Source organism: Phoca vitulina, unplaced genomic scaffold (assembly GCF_004348235.1).
Source record: "Phoca vitulina isolate PV1807 unplaced genomic scaffold, GSC_HSeal_1.0 scaffold16, whole genome shotgun sequence".
Classification (NCBI taxonomy): domain Eukaryota; kingdom Metazoa; phylum Chordata; class Mammalia; order Carnivora; family Phocidae; genus Phoca; species Phoca vitulina.
The window spans coordinates 24,887,266-24,901,513 of NW_022589719.1; the positions used below are offsets into that span (position 1 = coordinate 24,887,266).

Genomic DNA, 14,248 nt, shown 5'->3' on the forward strand with positions numbered 1-14,248 from the left:
TTGATAGGGATTACATTGAATGTGTAGATTGCTCTAGGTAGCATTGACATCTTCACAATATTTGTTCTTCCAATCCATGAGCATGGAACGTTTTTCCATTTCTTTATGTCTTCCTCAATTTCTTTCATGAGTATTTCATAGTTTTCTGAGTACAGATCCTTTGCCTCTTTGGTTAGATTTATTCCTAGGTATCTTATGGTTTTGGGTGCAATTGTAAATGGGATCGACTCCTTAATCTCTCTTTCTTCTGTCTTGTTGTTGGTGTATAGGAATGCCACTGATTTCTGTGCATTGATTTTCTATCCTGCCACTTTACTGAATTCCTGTATGCGTTCTAGCAGTTTTGGGATGGAGTCTTTTGGGTTTTCCACATAAAGTATCATATCATCTGCAAAGAGTGAGAGTTTGACTTCTTCTTTGCCGATTCGGATGCCTTTTATTTCTTTTTGTTGTCTGATTGCTGTGGCTAGGACTTCTAGTACTATGTTGAATAGCAGTGGTGATAGTGGACATCCCTGCCGCATTCCTGACCTTAGGGGAAAAGCTCTCAGTTTTTCCCCATTGAGAATGATATTCGCTGTGGGTTTTTCATAGATGGCTTTTATGATATTGAGGTATGTACCCTCTATCCCTATACTCTGAAGAGTTTTGATCAAGAAAGGATGCTATAATTTGTCAAATGCTTTTTCTGCATCTATTGAGAGGATCATATGGTTCTTGTTCTTTCTTTTATTAATGTATTGAATCACATTGATTGATTTGCGGGTGTTGAACCAACCTTGCAGCCCAGGGATAAATCCCACTTGGTTGTGGTGAATAATCCTTTTAATGTACTGTTGGATCCTATTGGCTAGTATTTTGGTGAGAATTTTTGCATCCATGTTCATCAGAGATATTGTCTGTAATTCTCCTTTTTGATGGGGTCTTTGTCTGGTTTTGTGATCAAGGTAATGGTGGCATCATAAAACGAGTTTGGAAGTTTTCTTTCCATTTCTATTTTTTGGAACAGTTTCAGAAGAATAGGTATTAGTTCTTCTTTAAATGTTTGGTAGAATTCCCCTGAGAAGCCATCTGGCCCTGGGCTTTTGTTTGTTGGGAGATTTTTGATGACTGCTTCAATTTCCTTAGTGGTTATAGGTCTGCTCAGGTTTTCTATTTCTTCCTGGTTCAGTTTTGGTAGTTGATGCATCTCTAGGAATGTATCCATTCCTTCCAGGATATCTAATTTGCTGGCATAGAGTTGCTCATAATATGTTCTTATAATTGTTTGTATTTCTTTGGTGTTGGTTGTGATCTCTCCTCTTTCATTCATGATTTTGTTGATTTGGGTCATTTCTTTTTTCCTTTTGATAAGTCTGGCCAGGGGTTTATCAATCTTGTTAATTCTTTCAAGGAACCAGCTCCTAGTTTTGTTGATCTGTTCTACTGTCCTTTTGGTTTCTATCTCATTGATTTCTGCTCTGATCTTTATTATTTCTCTTCTCCTGCTGGGTTTAGGCTTTATTTGCTGTTCTCTCCCCAGCTTCTTTAGGTGTATGGTTAGGTTGTGTATTTAAGACCTTTCTTGTTTCTTGAGAAAGGCTTGTATTGCTATATACTTTCCTCTTAGGACTGCCTTTGCTGTATCCCAAAGATTTTGAACAGTTGTGTTTTCATTTTCATTTGGTTCCATGAATTTTTTAAATTCTTCTTTAATTTCCCGGTTGACCCATTCATTCTTTAGTAGGATGCTCTTTAGCCTCCATATTTGAGTTCTTTCTGACTTTCCTCTTGTGACTGAGTTTTAGTTTCAAAGCATTGTGGTCTGAAAATATGCAGGGAATGATCCCAGTCTTTTGGTACCAGTTGAGACCTGATTTGTGACCTAGGATGTGATCTATTCTGGAGAATGTTCCATGGGCACTAGAGAATGTGTATTCTGTTTCTTTGGGATGGAATGTTCTGAATATATCTGTGAAGTCCATCTGGTCCAGTGTGTCATTTAAAGTCTTTATTTCCTTGTTGATCTTTGGCTTAGATGATCTGTCCATTTCAGTGAGGGGGGTATTAAAGTCCCCCACTATTATTGTATTGTTGTCAATGTGTTTCTTTGCTTTTGTTATTAATTGCCTTATATAATTGGCTGCTCCCATGTGAGGGGCATAGATATTTACAATTGTTAGATCTTCTTGTTGGATAGACCCTTTAAGTAGGATATAGTGTCCTTCCTCATCTCTTTTTACAGTCTTTGGTTTAAAATCTAATTTGTCTGATAGAAGGATTGCCACCCCAGCTTTCTTTTGGTGTCCATTAGCATGGTAAATGGTTTTCCACCCCTCAGTTTCAATCTGGGGGTGTCTTTGGGTCTAAAATGAGTCTCTTGCAGACAGCATATCGATGGGTCTTGTTTTTTAATCCAATCTGATAGCCTGTGTGTTTTGATTGGGGCATTTAGCCCATTTACATTCAGGGTAACTATTAAAAAATATGAATTTAGTGCTATTGTATTGCCTGTAAGGTGACTGTTACTGTGTATTGTCTGTGTTCCTTTCTGGTCTATGTTGCTTTTAGGCTCTCTCTTTGCTTAGAGGACTCCTTTCAATATTTCTTGTAGGGCTGGTTTCGTGTTTGCAAATTCCTTTAGTTTTTGTTTGTCCTGGAAGCTTTTTATCTCTCTTATTTTCATTGACAGCCTAGGTGGATGTAGTATTCTTGGCTGCATATTTTTCTCATTTAGTGCTTTCTGACTTTCCTATCATGCCCGTCCTTTCTGGCCTGCCAGGTCTCTGTGGATAGGTCTGTTGCCAATCTAATGTTTCTACCATGGTAGGTTACAGATCTCTTCTCCCGAGCTGCTTTCCGGATTTTCTCTTTGTCTCTGAGACTCATAAGTTTTACTTTTAGATGTCGGGGTGTTGACCTATTTTTATTGATTTTGAGGTAGGTTCTCTGTGCCTCCTGGGTTTTGATGCCTGTTTCCTGCCCCAAATTAGGGAAGTTCTCTACTATAATTGGCTCCAATATACCTTCTGCCTCCCTCTCTTTTTCTTCTTCTTCTGGTATCCCAATTATTCTAATGTTGTTTTGTCTTATGGTATTGCTTATCTCTCAAATTCTGCCCTCGTGATCCAGTAGTTGTTTATCTCTCTTTTTCTCAGCTTCTTGATTTTCCATCATTTGGTCTTCTATATCACTAACTCTCTCTTCTGCCTAATTTATCCTAGCAGTTAGAGCCTCTATTTTTGATTGCACCTCATTAATAGCCTTTTTGATTTTGACTTGGTTAGATATTAGTTCTTTTGTTTCTCCAGAAAGGGTTTGTCTAATAACTTCCATACTTTTTTCAAGCCCATCTTGTATCTTTAAAATCGTCATTCTGAACTCTAGTTCCAATATCGTACTAATGTCTGTATTGAGTAGGTCCCTGGCAACTGGTACTGCCTCTTGTTCTTTTTGTTGCGGTGATTTTTTCCATCTTGTCATTTTGTCCATAGGAGAATAGATGAATGAGATAACAAAATGCTAACAGGGTAAATACGTCCCTAAAAAATATACTCTAAATAAATCAGAAAAGACCTGAAACCAGGATAAAAGAAAGGGAAAGAAAGGAAAAAGAAAAAGACAAAAACAGAACAAACAAAACAAAAAACAGAATATGACCAAATATGATCAGGCTGGTGCATAGATCAGTGCCACACACTAGATTTTGGGTGTATTTTGGTATGTTAGAAGAACATGCTTCCCCAAATTTTAAAGAAAGAAAAACTTATATATGTACAAAAATAAGTGTTAATACGATGAAGGGATGGAATATGATTGTAAAAATGAAAATTACAAAAAATTTATAAAAGGAATTGATAAGAAGTTGTTTGAAAAAAGAAAGAAGAGGATTAAAGAAAAAAGAAAAAAGGGAGAGAATGTGATCAGGCAGGAGACTAGAACAAAGCCATACACTAAAGATTTAGGGTGTATTTTGATCTGTTAGAAGAAACTGTCTCTCAAAATTTTAAAGAGAGAACAACTTATATATATATGCCAAAAATAAGGGTAACTACTATGAAGGGATAGAATATGACTCTAAAAATGAAAAATAAAAATGTTTTTTAAAAAAGGGATTGATAAGATGTTGGTTGAAAAAGGGAAAAAGAAAAATTCAAAAAAAAAAAAAAAAAAGGACAGTTAAAAAAAATTAACTTTGAAAGACTAAAGAATCATCGTAAAAAAGCCATGGATTCTATGTGCAGTATTCCCCTAGCACTGGAGTTCTGCCGTTCTCATTGATTGTTAAACTTGGTCTTGGCTGGCTGTTCTTGCTGATCTTCTGGGGGAGGGGCCTGTTGCCATGGTTCCCAAATGTCTTTGCCGGAGGCGGAATTTCCTCACCCTTGCCTGGTCCGGGCTAAGTAATCTGCTTGGGTTTGCTCTCGGGAGCTTTTGTTCCTTGCAAGCTTTCCGTACAGCTTTGGAGGATGAGAGTGAAAATGGCGGCCTCCCAGTCTCCGTCCCAGAGGAGCCGAGAACTCAGGGCCCCACTCCTCAGTGAGCCCCCAGAGAAAAGCAGTCAATCACTCCTGTCTCCCCGGTCTCCAGCCACACTCCATGCTCACCCGGCCTGTGACCGAGCGTTTCTATCTCTGGCACCCAACCCCGTACGGAGTCTCCAAACCCAGCAGATCCCTGTGGTGCGCTCCCGAGGTGCTCCTCCCAGGGGAGGAAGGGGAGTCTCCCCGGATCTGCCGCTTGTTGGGTCCCTGCTGGAGGAGCCTTGGCCTGACTGTGCCACAGATCATGGTTTATGGCAACCCCAAGCTGAGAGCCCGCGCCTCAGCTCCGTCTCTGCAGCTGGCTTCCCCACTCCAATACCTGGGAACTCTGCTGCACTCAGGCACCCCCAGTCTTTCTGTGACCCCGAGGGTCCTGAGACCACACTTTCCCACGAGGGTTCCACCCCCCACTTAGCCACTGGAGCGACATCCCTCAGCGGAGCCGACTTCTAAAAGTTGTGATTTTGTGCTCTGCTGCTCTTTCACTTGCCAGAAGCGGCAGATGGAGGCCCCCTCCATCTATCCTCCCATATATCGCCTCGGATTCACTTCTCCACACGTCCTACCTTCCAGAAAGTGATCTCTTTTCTGCTCAGAGAGTTGTTGCTATTCTTTTTTCGATCTCCTGTTGAGTTCGTAGGTGTTCAGAATGGTTTGATCCCTATCCAGCTGAATTCCTGGGACCAGAGGAAATCCAGGTCTCCTACTCCTCCGCAATCTTGCTCCTCCTCAATCTATTTTAAAAATATTTAATTTATTTATTTGACACAGAAAGAGAGAGTACAAGTAGGGGCAGTGGCAGAGAGAGGGAGAAGCAGGCTTCCATTGGGCAGAGAGCCTGACATGGGGCTTGATCCCAGGATGCTGAGATCATGACCTGAGCCGAAAGCCGACTGAGCCACCCAGGTGCCCGTCTAGATCATTTTACATTCCTATAAGTAATGTATCAGATTTCTAATTACTCCTTCCTTGCCAACACTTACTAATTTCCTTTTTTTTGGAAAAAATTATGTCTACTTAAAGGATGTAAAGTGGTATCTTATTGTGATTTTTATTTGCATTCCCCTCATTTGCAAATACAGATAGTTGTACTTATTTCTGTTCAATTTGGATGCCTTTTATTATTATTTTCTAAACCTAATTTCCATGGTAGGAACTTGTAATGAAATGCTGAATAGAAGTATTTAGAGTAGACATTCTTGTATTGTTCTGACTTTATGAAGGAGGCTTTTTGGTGAGGTGTAGTTATTTGTTGGTTTAGTGACTTTCTAAACTATTTTTGTAAAGACTGGAGGTCTTACTGCAATAAAGAATAAAAAAATGGTAGAGTTTGGAAAGGAATTAAACTATGTATTTCCAAAGTTTATGGTTTTGTATGTAGAAAAATCATGACTGCATAATAAGTGAATGTAGCCATATTGCTGTATAAAAGGTCAATATATGAAAATATGTTCTCTGCACCAAGAATAAAAACATTGGAAAATTAAATTGAAAAACACTATTGACATTACATAAAAATGAAAATACTTAGGAATAAACCTAATAGGTTATGTGAAAGAACTTTGGAAAGTTTACACTACCTGATTTCAAGACTTCATATAAAGATACAGTAACCAACATAAGATAAACATATAGATATATAGAACAGAATAGAGAGTCCAAAAATAAGCCACCACACACAGAGTTACTTGCTTTTCACAAAACATTGTTAAAACAGTTATGGAGAAAAGAAAAGTCTTTCCACCAAAAGGTGCTGGAATAAGTAAATATTCATATGGCTAATAATGAACCTCAGCTTGTAAGTCACATCACATAAAAAATTAATTTGAGATGAATCACACACCTAAAGATAAGAGTAAAAACTATAAGTCTTCTAGAAGAAAACTGGACCATATCTATGAAGACGGGTTTAACAAAGATTTCATAGTTAACATCAGTTAGTTTTAGAATTTAATATCAATAGCCAAACATCAAATATTTTAGAAGAAAATATAGGTGAATATCTTTGTAACCTTGAGGTGTGAAATTTTTTGTTTAAAGGAAACATAAAAACCTTTTTTTCATAAATAAAAGATATATAAACACCAATATTTAAACTATGAAGTGCTGTTAATGGAAGAACCTTAAAATGAATGCAAAGAATAAAAAACATCTGCAAGACATTGAAGTTACAAATAATTATTGCTTACAATACATAATGAGCTTCTACAAATTGAAAATAGAGACAAATGGAAAATGGGCCAAAGATACTAACAGGCATTTCACCAAAAGAAAGATGTGGTGAATAAACATGTGGAGTGATAATCAGCTTATTAGTAATTTTGGAAATGTCAAGGAAACCCACAATAAGATGACATTCTACATTCATTTAATTTGCAAAAATTAAGAAGTTTGAGACTACCATGTGATGTATAGGATATGAACCAATGGGATGTATTTTACATTGCTGCTGGAAGTATATATTAATACAACTACTTTGGAAAGTAATTAGGTATATCTAGTAATCTTGAACTTCCCATAACCTTGATTCTTAGGTTCAACTGCTAGATACATACTCAAGCAATAGTTGGCATGTGCACATCTGGAGCTGTGTGCCAGAGTCTTCACAGCAGCCTGTCAGTAATACTGAATATGTGGAACTACCCAGAAATCTGTCAACCAACATCAGCTGTGAAGCACCAGCACCAGCAGGAGAATTTTGCCTGTGCCCAAAGAATGTACTTCAGGATACGGACTTGTACTTCAGACTTGAGCACCGGAGGTCTGCAGAGCAAGTGGTTCAGGAGAGAGAGGGTGAGCATATTAGTTATTCTGTGATGGGAAATAATTCATGAAAATGAAAAAAAAAATGTCTGAGAAGGTGATTTCTTTAGTCACTTGAAAACAGATTCTCAAAATTTTGGTGGAAATTTCATCTCAAGTTTGAGATTTTTTTTCAGTAGAAATATGGCTGCGAAATGTCTACAATAGCCAAACTGTGGAAAGAGCCAAGATGTCCATTGACAGATGAATGGATAAAGAAGATGTGGTTCATATATGGAGTGGAATATCACTCCGTCATCAGAAAGGATGAATATTTACCATTTACATCAGACATGGATGGAACTGGAGGATATTATGCTGAGCAAAATAAGTCAATCAAAGAAAGACTAGTATCATATGGTCTCACTCATATGTGGAATATAAGAAACAGGGCAGAGGACCATAGGGGAAGGGAGGGAAAACAGAATGAGAAGTCATCAGAGAGGGAGAAAAAACATGAGAGACTCTTAACTCTAGGAAACAAACTGAGGGTTGTTGGAGGGGAGGTGGGTGGGGGAATGGTAACAGGCAGGCATTGAGGAGGGCATGTGATGTGATGAGTACTGGGTGTTATATGAAACTGATAAATTATTGAACACTGCATCTGAAACTAATGATGTACTATAAGTTGGCTAATTGAATTTAAATTTAAAAAAAGGAAGAAAAAGAAATATGGCTGTCATTCATTCATTTATTCATTCCCATACGTCTCTTTAATCCTCAAAATAATAACATGTATTGTTAGTCCCTTTTTGAAGATGAGAAAAGTTAAGTCTGAGAAAAGTAAATAACTTATTTCAAGGTAAGAATACATTTGGCACTGCTTAAATGGGAGGCTGGGTCTGTGTTTATGTGAGGTCCAGGTGTTTTAAGTTATCTTTGCTCCTCTTTCAAATGAGCCAGTTATAACTGGGGTTTTTCAGTTGCTTGATGTATTTTAACTCTCTGCTCAAGTAATTTTCAGCTAATTGATAGTGACGGTGAAAGCTTATAGTCAACTGGAATATGCGATTGGAAAAGAACAGTTGATTGGACTTAACTCTAACAGAATGGAACCACAAATGCTTTGGTGGGCTCACACAGAGATCTTGTTCATTGGTCACATTCACCAAATGGTATAGTCTGGCTCAATCCCCTCTCCTATATATCTAATCTCAACCATGGGTAATGTTTTTTTTTTTTTTTTTGGTTTCGACTTCAACATCACTTTGTCCCTGAACATTCCACCTTCACCCCAGTTTAAGGGTTGTTCTCATTACGGCACTGTGTTCTTTTTTATAATGCTCACCACTCTCTTCTTTTTTTAATAGTTGAATTCTTGCATATGAGGGCAGAGACACTATCTGGGCTGTGAGGGCAGATATATATTTAAATTTTAGTTTTATGGGTGGCTCAGTCAGTTAAGCCTCCAACTCTTGATTTTGGCTCAGGTCATGATCTTGGGGTCCTGGGATTGAGACCTGTGTTGGGCTTCACACTCAGTGGGGAGTCTGCTTCAGGATTTTCTCTCTCTCTCTCTGCCCCTAATCCACTTGCACATGCCCTCTCTCTCTTTCACTCTCTCTCTCTGGGTATCTCTAAAATAAATAAATAAATAAATAAATCTTTAAAAATAAATAAATGAATTTTAGTTCTGCCACTATTCACTTATGATCTTGGGTAAATTACCTATACTCATAGTGCCTCAGTTTCCTCATTTGTATAATGAAAATAATAGTGCCAATCACAAAGGGTACCTCATGTAATGTGTTTAATACAGGGCCTGGCATTTAGCACTCAATAGTTAGTTACTGTCATTATTATTATTGAACAACACTGTGCCTGGTATATTTTAGATGTTCCATGAGCATTTATTGGAAAAAAAAAAGAAATGAAGAATCTAGGTTCTAACTGTACCCTGATAATTATCCTATTCCTGTAGATCAATTCTAGCCCGTGTCAAAAAAGTCCTTCTGTGGTCAGAGGGACTATAGTAGGAAGGGAGAAGCATTTCACTGCCATTTTGGCAAGGGCTGCTAAAATTAATTACTCTTCCCTTGGGAAAATAGCATAGAGGTGAGTCACTACTTAAATAAAACTGGTGTCTCTTTCTTGTGAGAACTGAAGGAGTAGAGAAGCAGGACTGTGAGGTAGAGTGAACCACAAAGGCAATGCCTCTCCCTGACTAAGTCTGTGGCTAGACATGCGGAGCTAGTGAAATGATGGGAGAAAGTGGGTGCATCCTGAGGACCAAAGTATGTAACTCAGCACTGAGCATGGATGTTCTGAAAAAAAGGCTCAGAAGAATTGGCTTCAAGAGATTCCTCATCCCAGAGACTTTTAGTCAACTGCTGATGTTTTGGTAATTGGATTTGCTTTTTTGGCTCTAGGAACGGCTGCCATGTTCTTAGGGTCTATATCAAGTCTCTCACACCAAGTTCTACAGAAAAAAATTAAAAACCTATAGATTTCTGTGAATCTCATAGAAATAGAAATGTGCTAAGCTGCAGAAATCTCCCCCACTCCCTGCAACCCAAATTCCTTTTAAATACAAAGGGAATGTGTCTGCTATCTGGGATTGTTTATTATCTGAACAGGTCAGGCCAGGGTGAGAAGACCCAGAGATATGGGGAGGATAGGTATGTAAGAAAAGCACAGTTTTCTTCTTTTTGATTTTACTTCAGAATTTTCTTTTCTGGGAACACTTTGATTTTTTTTTTTTTTTGAACAGTAAGTTTACATAAATTAACATGACCAAGACTCTGGTTTCATATACCTTGAATTGAAGAAAACCCTAATGGAGTTTAAGTATTGATGAGTCTGCTGAGGACCAACTGTTGACAAGACAGTAGTTTACAACCCTCAGCACTGAGTTAGGCAAAAATAACTTTTTTTTCTGACCAGTTTGTGTGTAAGGACAACCTATGACTTCTTGATTTGTCAGCATTTTTCTCTGATGTTGATCCTAAGGGCCATAATCAGCAAGTGAGTTTGATAAAAAGTTCAGACTTTAAGACAGCACTTGTTGGAAATATTACAATACACTTATTAAGTCTTTCTTAGATGATTTTGTAGTGTGTCCTTTTTTCTCCTCTTGCCTTTTCTTCTTTTTTGGTTTTACTTTTTCTCCTCTCCTCCCTTTCTGTCTCTACATCCCCTTTGTTGCTCTCTCTCAAATACTTTCTAATATCTAATATTGGCTATCACTGTGGATGTAAAATTGAATAGGGTTATAAAACTAGTAAAACACAACACTGTACAAAGCATTTATTTGAATAGTGAACAGAATTTACATTTAGTTTCCTGGAAAAATCCATACTTGGTCATAGAATCAAATTTGGAAGGAGTGTATTATTTTATGTTTGGGATATGTCTTCAGCAAATCAATTAATGAATAGACAACAAATCTCACAAAGCAAGCAAGCAAATTAAATAAAAATTAAGTATTTATATTAAAGATTTTTTTAATCACTTTAAAATTTTTCTTTTTTAAATCTGATGACCTTTCTTTTTGACATTTATCACTGTTTTTCTTATTCTCCTGTTTCTTCTCACTTGTTTAGCTTACATTTTCAGAATCTTTGCCTTTTGAAGATGTTCAGAGACAGTTTTGAGGGATTTCTTTGGTGATACTCCCATGAGAACAGTAAAATCATATTAACAATGATAGTAAATTTAGGAGCACCTGGGTGGCTCAGTGGTTAAGCGTCTGCCTTCGGCTCAGGTCATGATCCCAGGGTCCTGGGATTGAGCCCTGCTTCAGGCTCCCTGCTTAGCAGGAAGCCTGCTTCTCCCTCTCCCTCTCCCCCTGCTTGTGTTCCCTCTCTCACTGTGTCTCTCTCTGTCAAATAAATCAATAAAATCTTTAAAAAAATAATAGTAAATTTAAAATGATTTAATCTTCACAACACTCCTAAATACAGATATATTTAGTCCCTACTTTAACAGATGAAAAAATTGAAGCACAGAGAGATAAAATAAATTGATGTTATGTAGTTAATCAGGGGTGCATACCAGATTCCAAGCTAAGTCTTTGGATTTTAAACCCATTTCTCTTTACTCTTTTTCCTTTATTTCTCTCCCTCTTTCTTTTGCTTATTTTTTTCTTCTCCCACTCTCAGTGAATGTTTTATGAGTATTTACTTTTTGGCCATCACTGGGAATACAAAAATGAATAAGATTACAATTTCAGTAAGGCACATATTTGCCTTCAAGGACACACCCTGTTGAAGAACAAGAGATGAGTATGAGACAATGTGGCAGGTGCCCTAAGGGCCACTTCCCACCTTCTCTGAGATTGGGAGGAGGTAGCAACACCATTTTTAGTTGAGGAAGCTGAGAAGCTAGTAGACAAGTAAAGTAGGAAAAAGTATGGCTTGTGAAAGAATTTTTATATGTCTTTGAGTCTTTTCATATGACCTCAATTAGAACAAATTAGATTTTTCACTGGTAAACATGTCCAGACATTTTAGAGGTAAAATATATAAATCTTTGGGTGTATGTGAATGTGCCACATGTATGGCTTTATCATGGATTGGCTCTTCCAAATTGATGCATGGTATTTTTCTTTTCTGATTTTAAATGTTACACATTTTTGTTGTAGAAAATTAAAAAAAGGGGTGCCTGAGTGGCTCAGTTGGTTAAGCCTCTGACTCTTGTTTTCAGCTTAGGTAATGATTTCAGGGTCATGGGATTGAGCCCGCACTGGTTGTGGAGTGTGCTTAAGATTCTCTCTTTCCCTCTCTCCCTCTGCCCTGCCCCCAACTTGTGCTATCTCTCTTTCTCTCTCTCTAAAAACAAAACAAAACAAAACAAAAAAGCAAAATCAGGAAATTATAAAGAACAAAAAAATACCACCTATATTGTCACTTGTAATAATACAAAAAATGAAACAGTTGATAGGGTCTTGTGCTTGTTTTTGCCTTCTGTAAAACTAGAAAACATAAGGCACTCCATGAATATTTATTCATTAGGCAAAGGTGTCATTATTGAGGATGAGTGTGACTTTCTTTTCAGGGAAGTCACTTGTCACCTGAACTGAATTGATGGACAAGATGAATAATGTGACGGAATTCATCCTCCTGGGCTTGACTCAAAATGTGGAACTTCAGAAATTCTCATTTGTTGTGTTTTTAATTGTCTACTTGGTCACCTTGGCAGGCAACTTACTCATCATGATCACCATCAGCATCAACAGGGCCCTGGAAACCCCCATGTACTTCTTCCTGTCTAACTTATCCCTTATAGATGGCTGTTGTTCTTCCTCTATGACCCCTAAAATGCTTGCTGACTCTCTTACTGTGAGAAAAATAATCTCTTTTAGGGGATGTATGACTCAAGTCTTTGCTGAGCATTTTTTTGGTGCTGCTGAGATTATCCTTCTCACAGTGATGGCCTATGACCGCTATGTGGCCATCTGCAAGCCACTGCACTACACAACCATCATGAGTCAACAGGTGTGTAGCCTCCTTGTGGGAGTGGCCTGGGCTGGAGCCTTTGTCCATGCAACCATTCAGATCTTCTTCATAATCTGGCTGCCCTTCTGTGGCCCCAATGTCATAGATCATTTCATGTGTGACTTAAACCCTTTGTTGAAACTTGTCTGCATGGACATTCATACCCTTGGTCTCTTTGTTGCTGCCAATAGTGGGTTCATCTGTTTGTTAAACTTCCTCCTTTTGGTGGTCTCCTATGTGGTCATTTTGCATTCCCTAAGGACCTATAGCTTGGAGGGGAGGCGTAAAGCCCTCTCTACCTGTGTCTCTCACATCACTGTGGTCATTTTATTTTTTGTGCCCTGCGTATTTGTGTATCTGCGTCCAGTGATCACCTTTTCCATTGATAAAGCTGTGGCTGTGTTTTATACCATGATAACTCCCATGTTAAACCCTTTAATCTACACCTTGAGAAATTCAGAGGTGAAAAATGCTATAAAGAAGCTCTGGATCACAAGGTGACTTCAGTGGAGAAATAATCACAACAGTGTAAAATGACTTTATCTTTTGAATGGCAAAGAGAAAATAACATAATTTCTATGGTTCAGGGCCAGTGAACACTATATGTAAAAGTATGTTGATGTTGGCATATAAGTCCTCTGAGGAAAGGCCCAGGCAGGAAGTTATTTATCATTTAAAAATATCCCATTTAGATTTATTTATTGCCCATTTAGTTTTCAAACTTTGATTACTTTCAGAATCAATTGGAATTCTTATTAAAATGCACATTTCCAGGATACAGGCTCTAGAGATTCTAATTCAGTGGTACTGTTCCTGGATTGGCATATTTGCATTTTAAACAAATTATGCAGATGTTTCTAAGCAGGTGATGTATGCAGACACTTTGAGCAATAATGCTATAGATTATGTTTGCATCATTGGCCTATTAACAGATCACTTGGTTAAAGCATTTCCTGGGAAGTGTCTTTCATAGAAAATGCTATGAGCATCATGAAACTCAATTCTTCATAAGTCATGTAATGCAAGCTCACCACCTTTGCCAAAAATGTAGTATCCTGTGAAGGTAGAAAAGCTTTCTGTATTCTTTATCTTTACTTTCTATACTTTTGAATCTTTTGCTACATCTGGTCTGATTCTCTCTTTTCCTCTTTTACTTCCAAAGGGAAGGTCTACTATTCTTGCTGGATTATTTGGACTAAGATTCATTGTTATTGTAATATTAACTAGTCATTTACATCGAGAACATTATTTTCATGATTTTGCTATGTGAAGGAGATTTTATATATCATTTTTATATACATATTTGGAGGAATGGTTTAGTATATTACAATCGTTAAGAGAATAGTTCTAAGTAAGATAGTTCTGAGATCAAAACTTAGTTTTGCCACATACAGTGTGAACTTTAGCAAACTACAACTTCTTTGAGTTAAAGGAGAGTGATAGAGATATTATCAGGATTAATAAATAATTCTTGTAAATCTTTATTAC

General features: G+C 37.6%; 1 protein-coding gene across 1 annotated transcript; it reads left to right on the top strand.

Moving 5' to 3' along the window:
• The first annotated feature begins 12,349 nt into the window (after positions 1 to 12,349).
• LOC116638629 (olfactory receptor 4C12-like) lies at positions 12,350 to 13,261 on the top strand. Its single transcript, XM_032414737.1, has one exon. It carries the CDS (start codon positions 12,350 to 12,352, stop codon positions 13,259 to 13,261), a length of 912 nt encoding a protein of 303 aa, XP_032270628.1.
• The last annotated feature ends 987 nt before the right edge of the window (positions 13,262 to 14,248 follow it).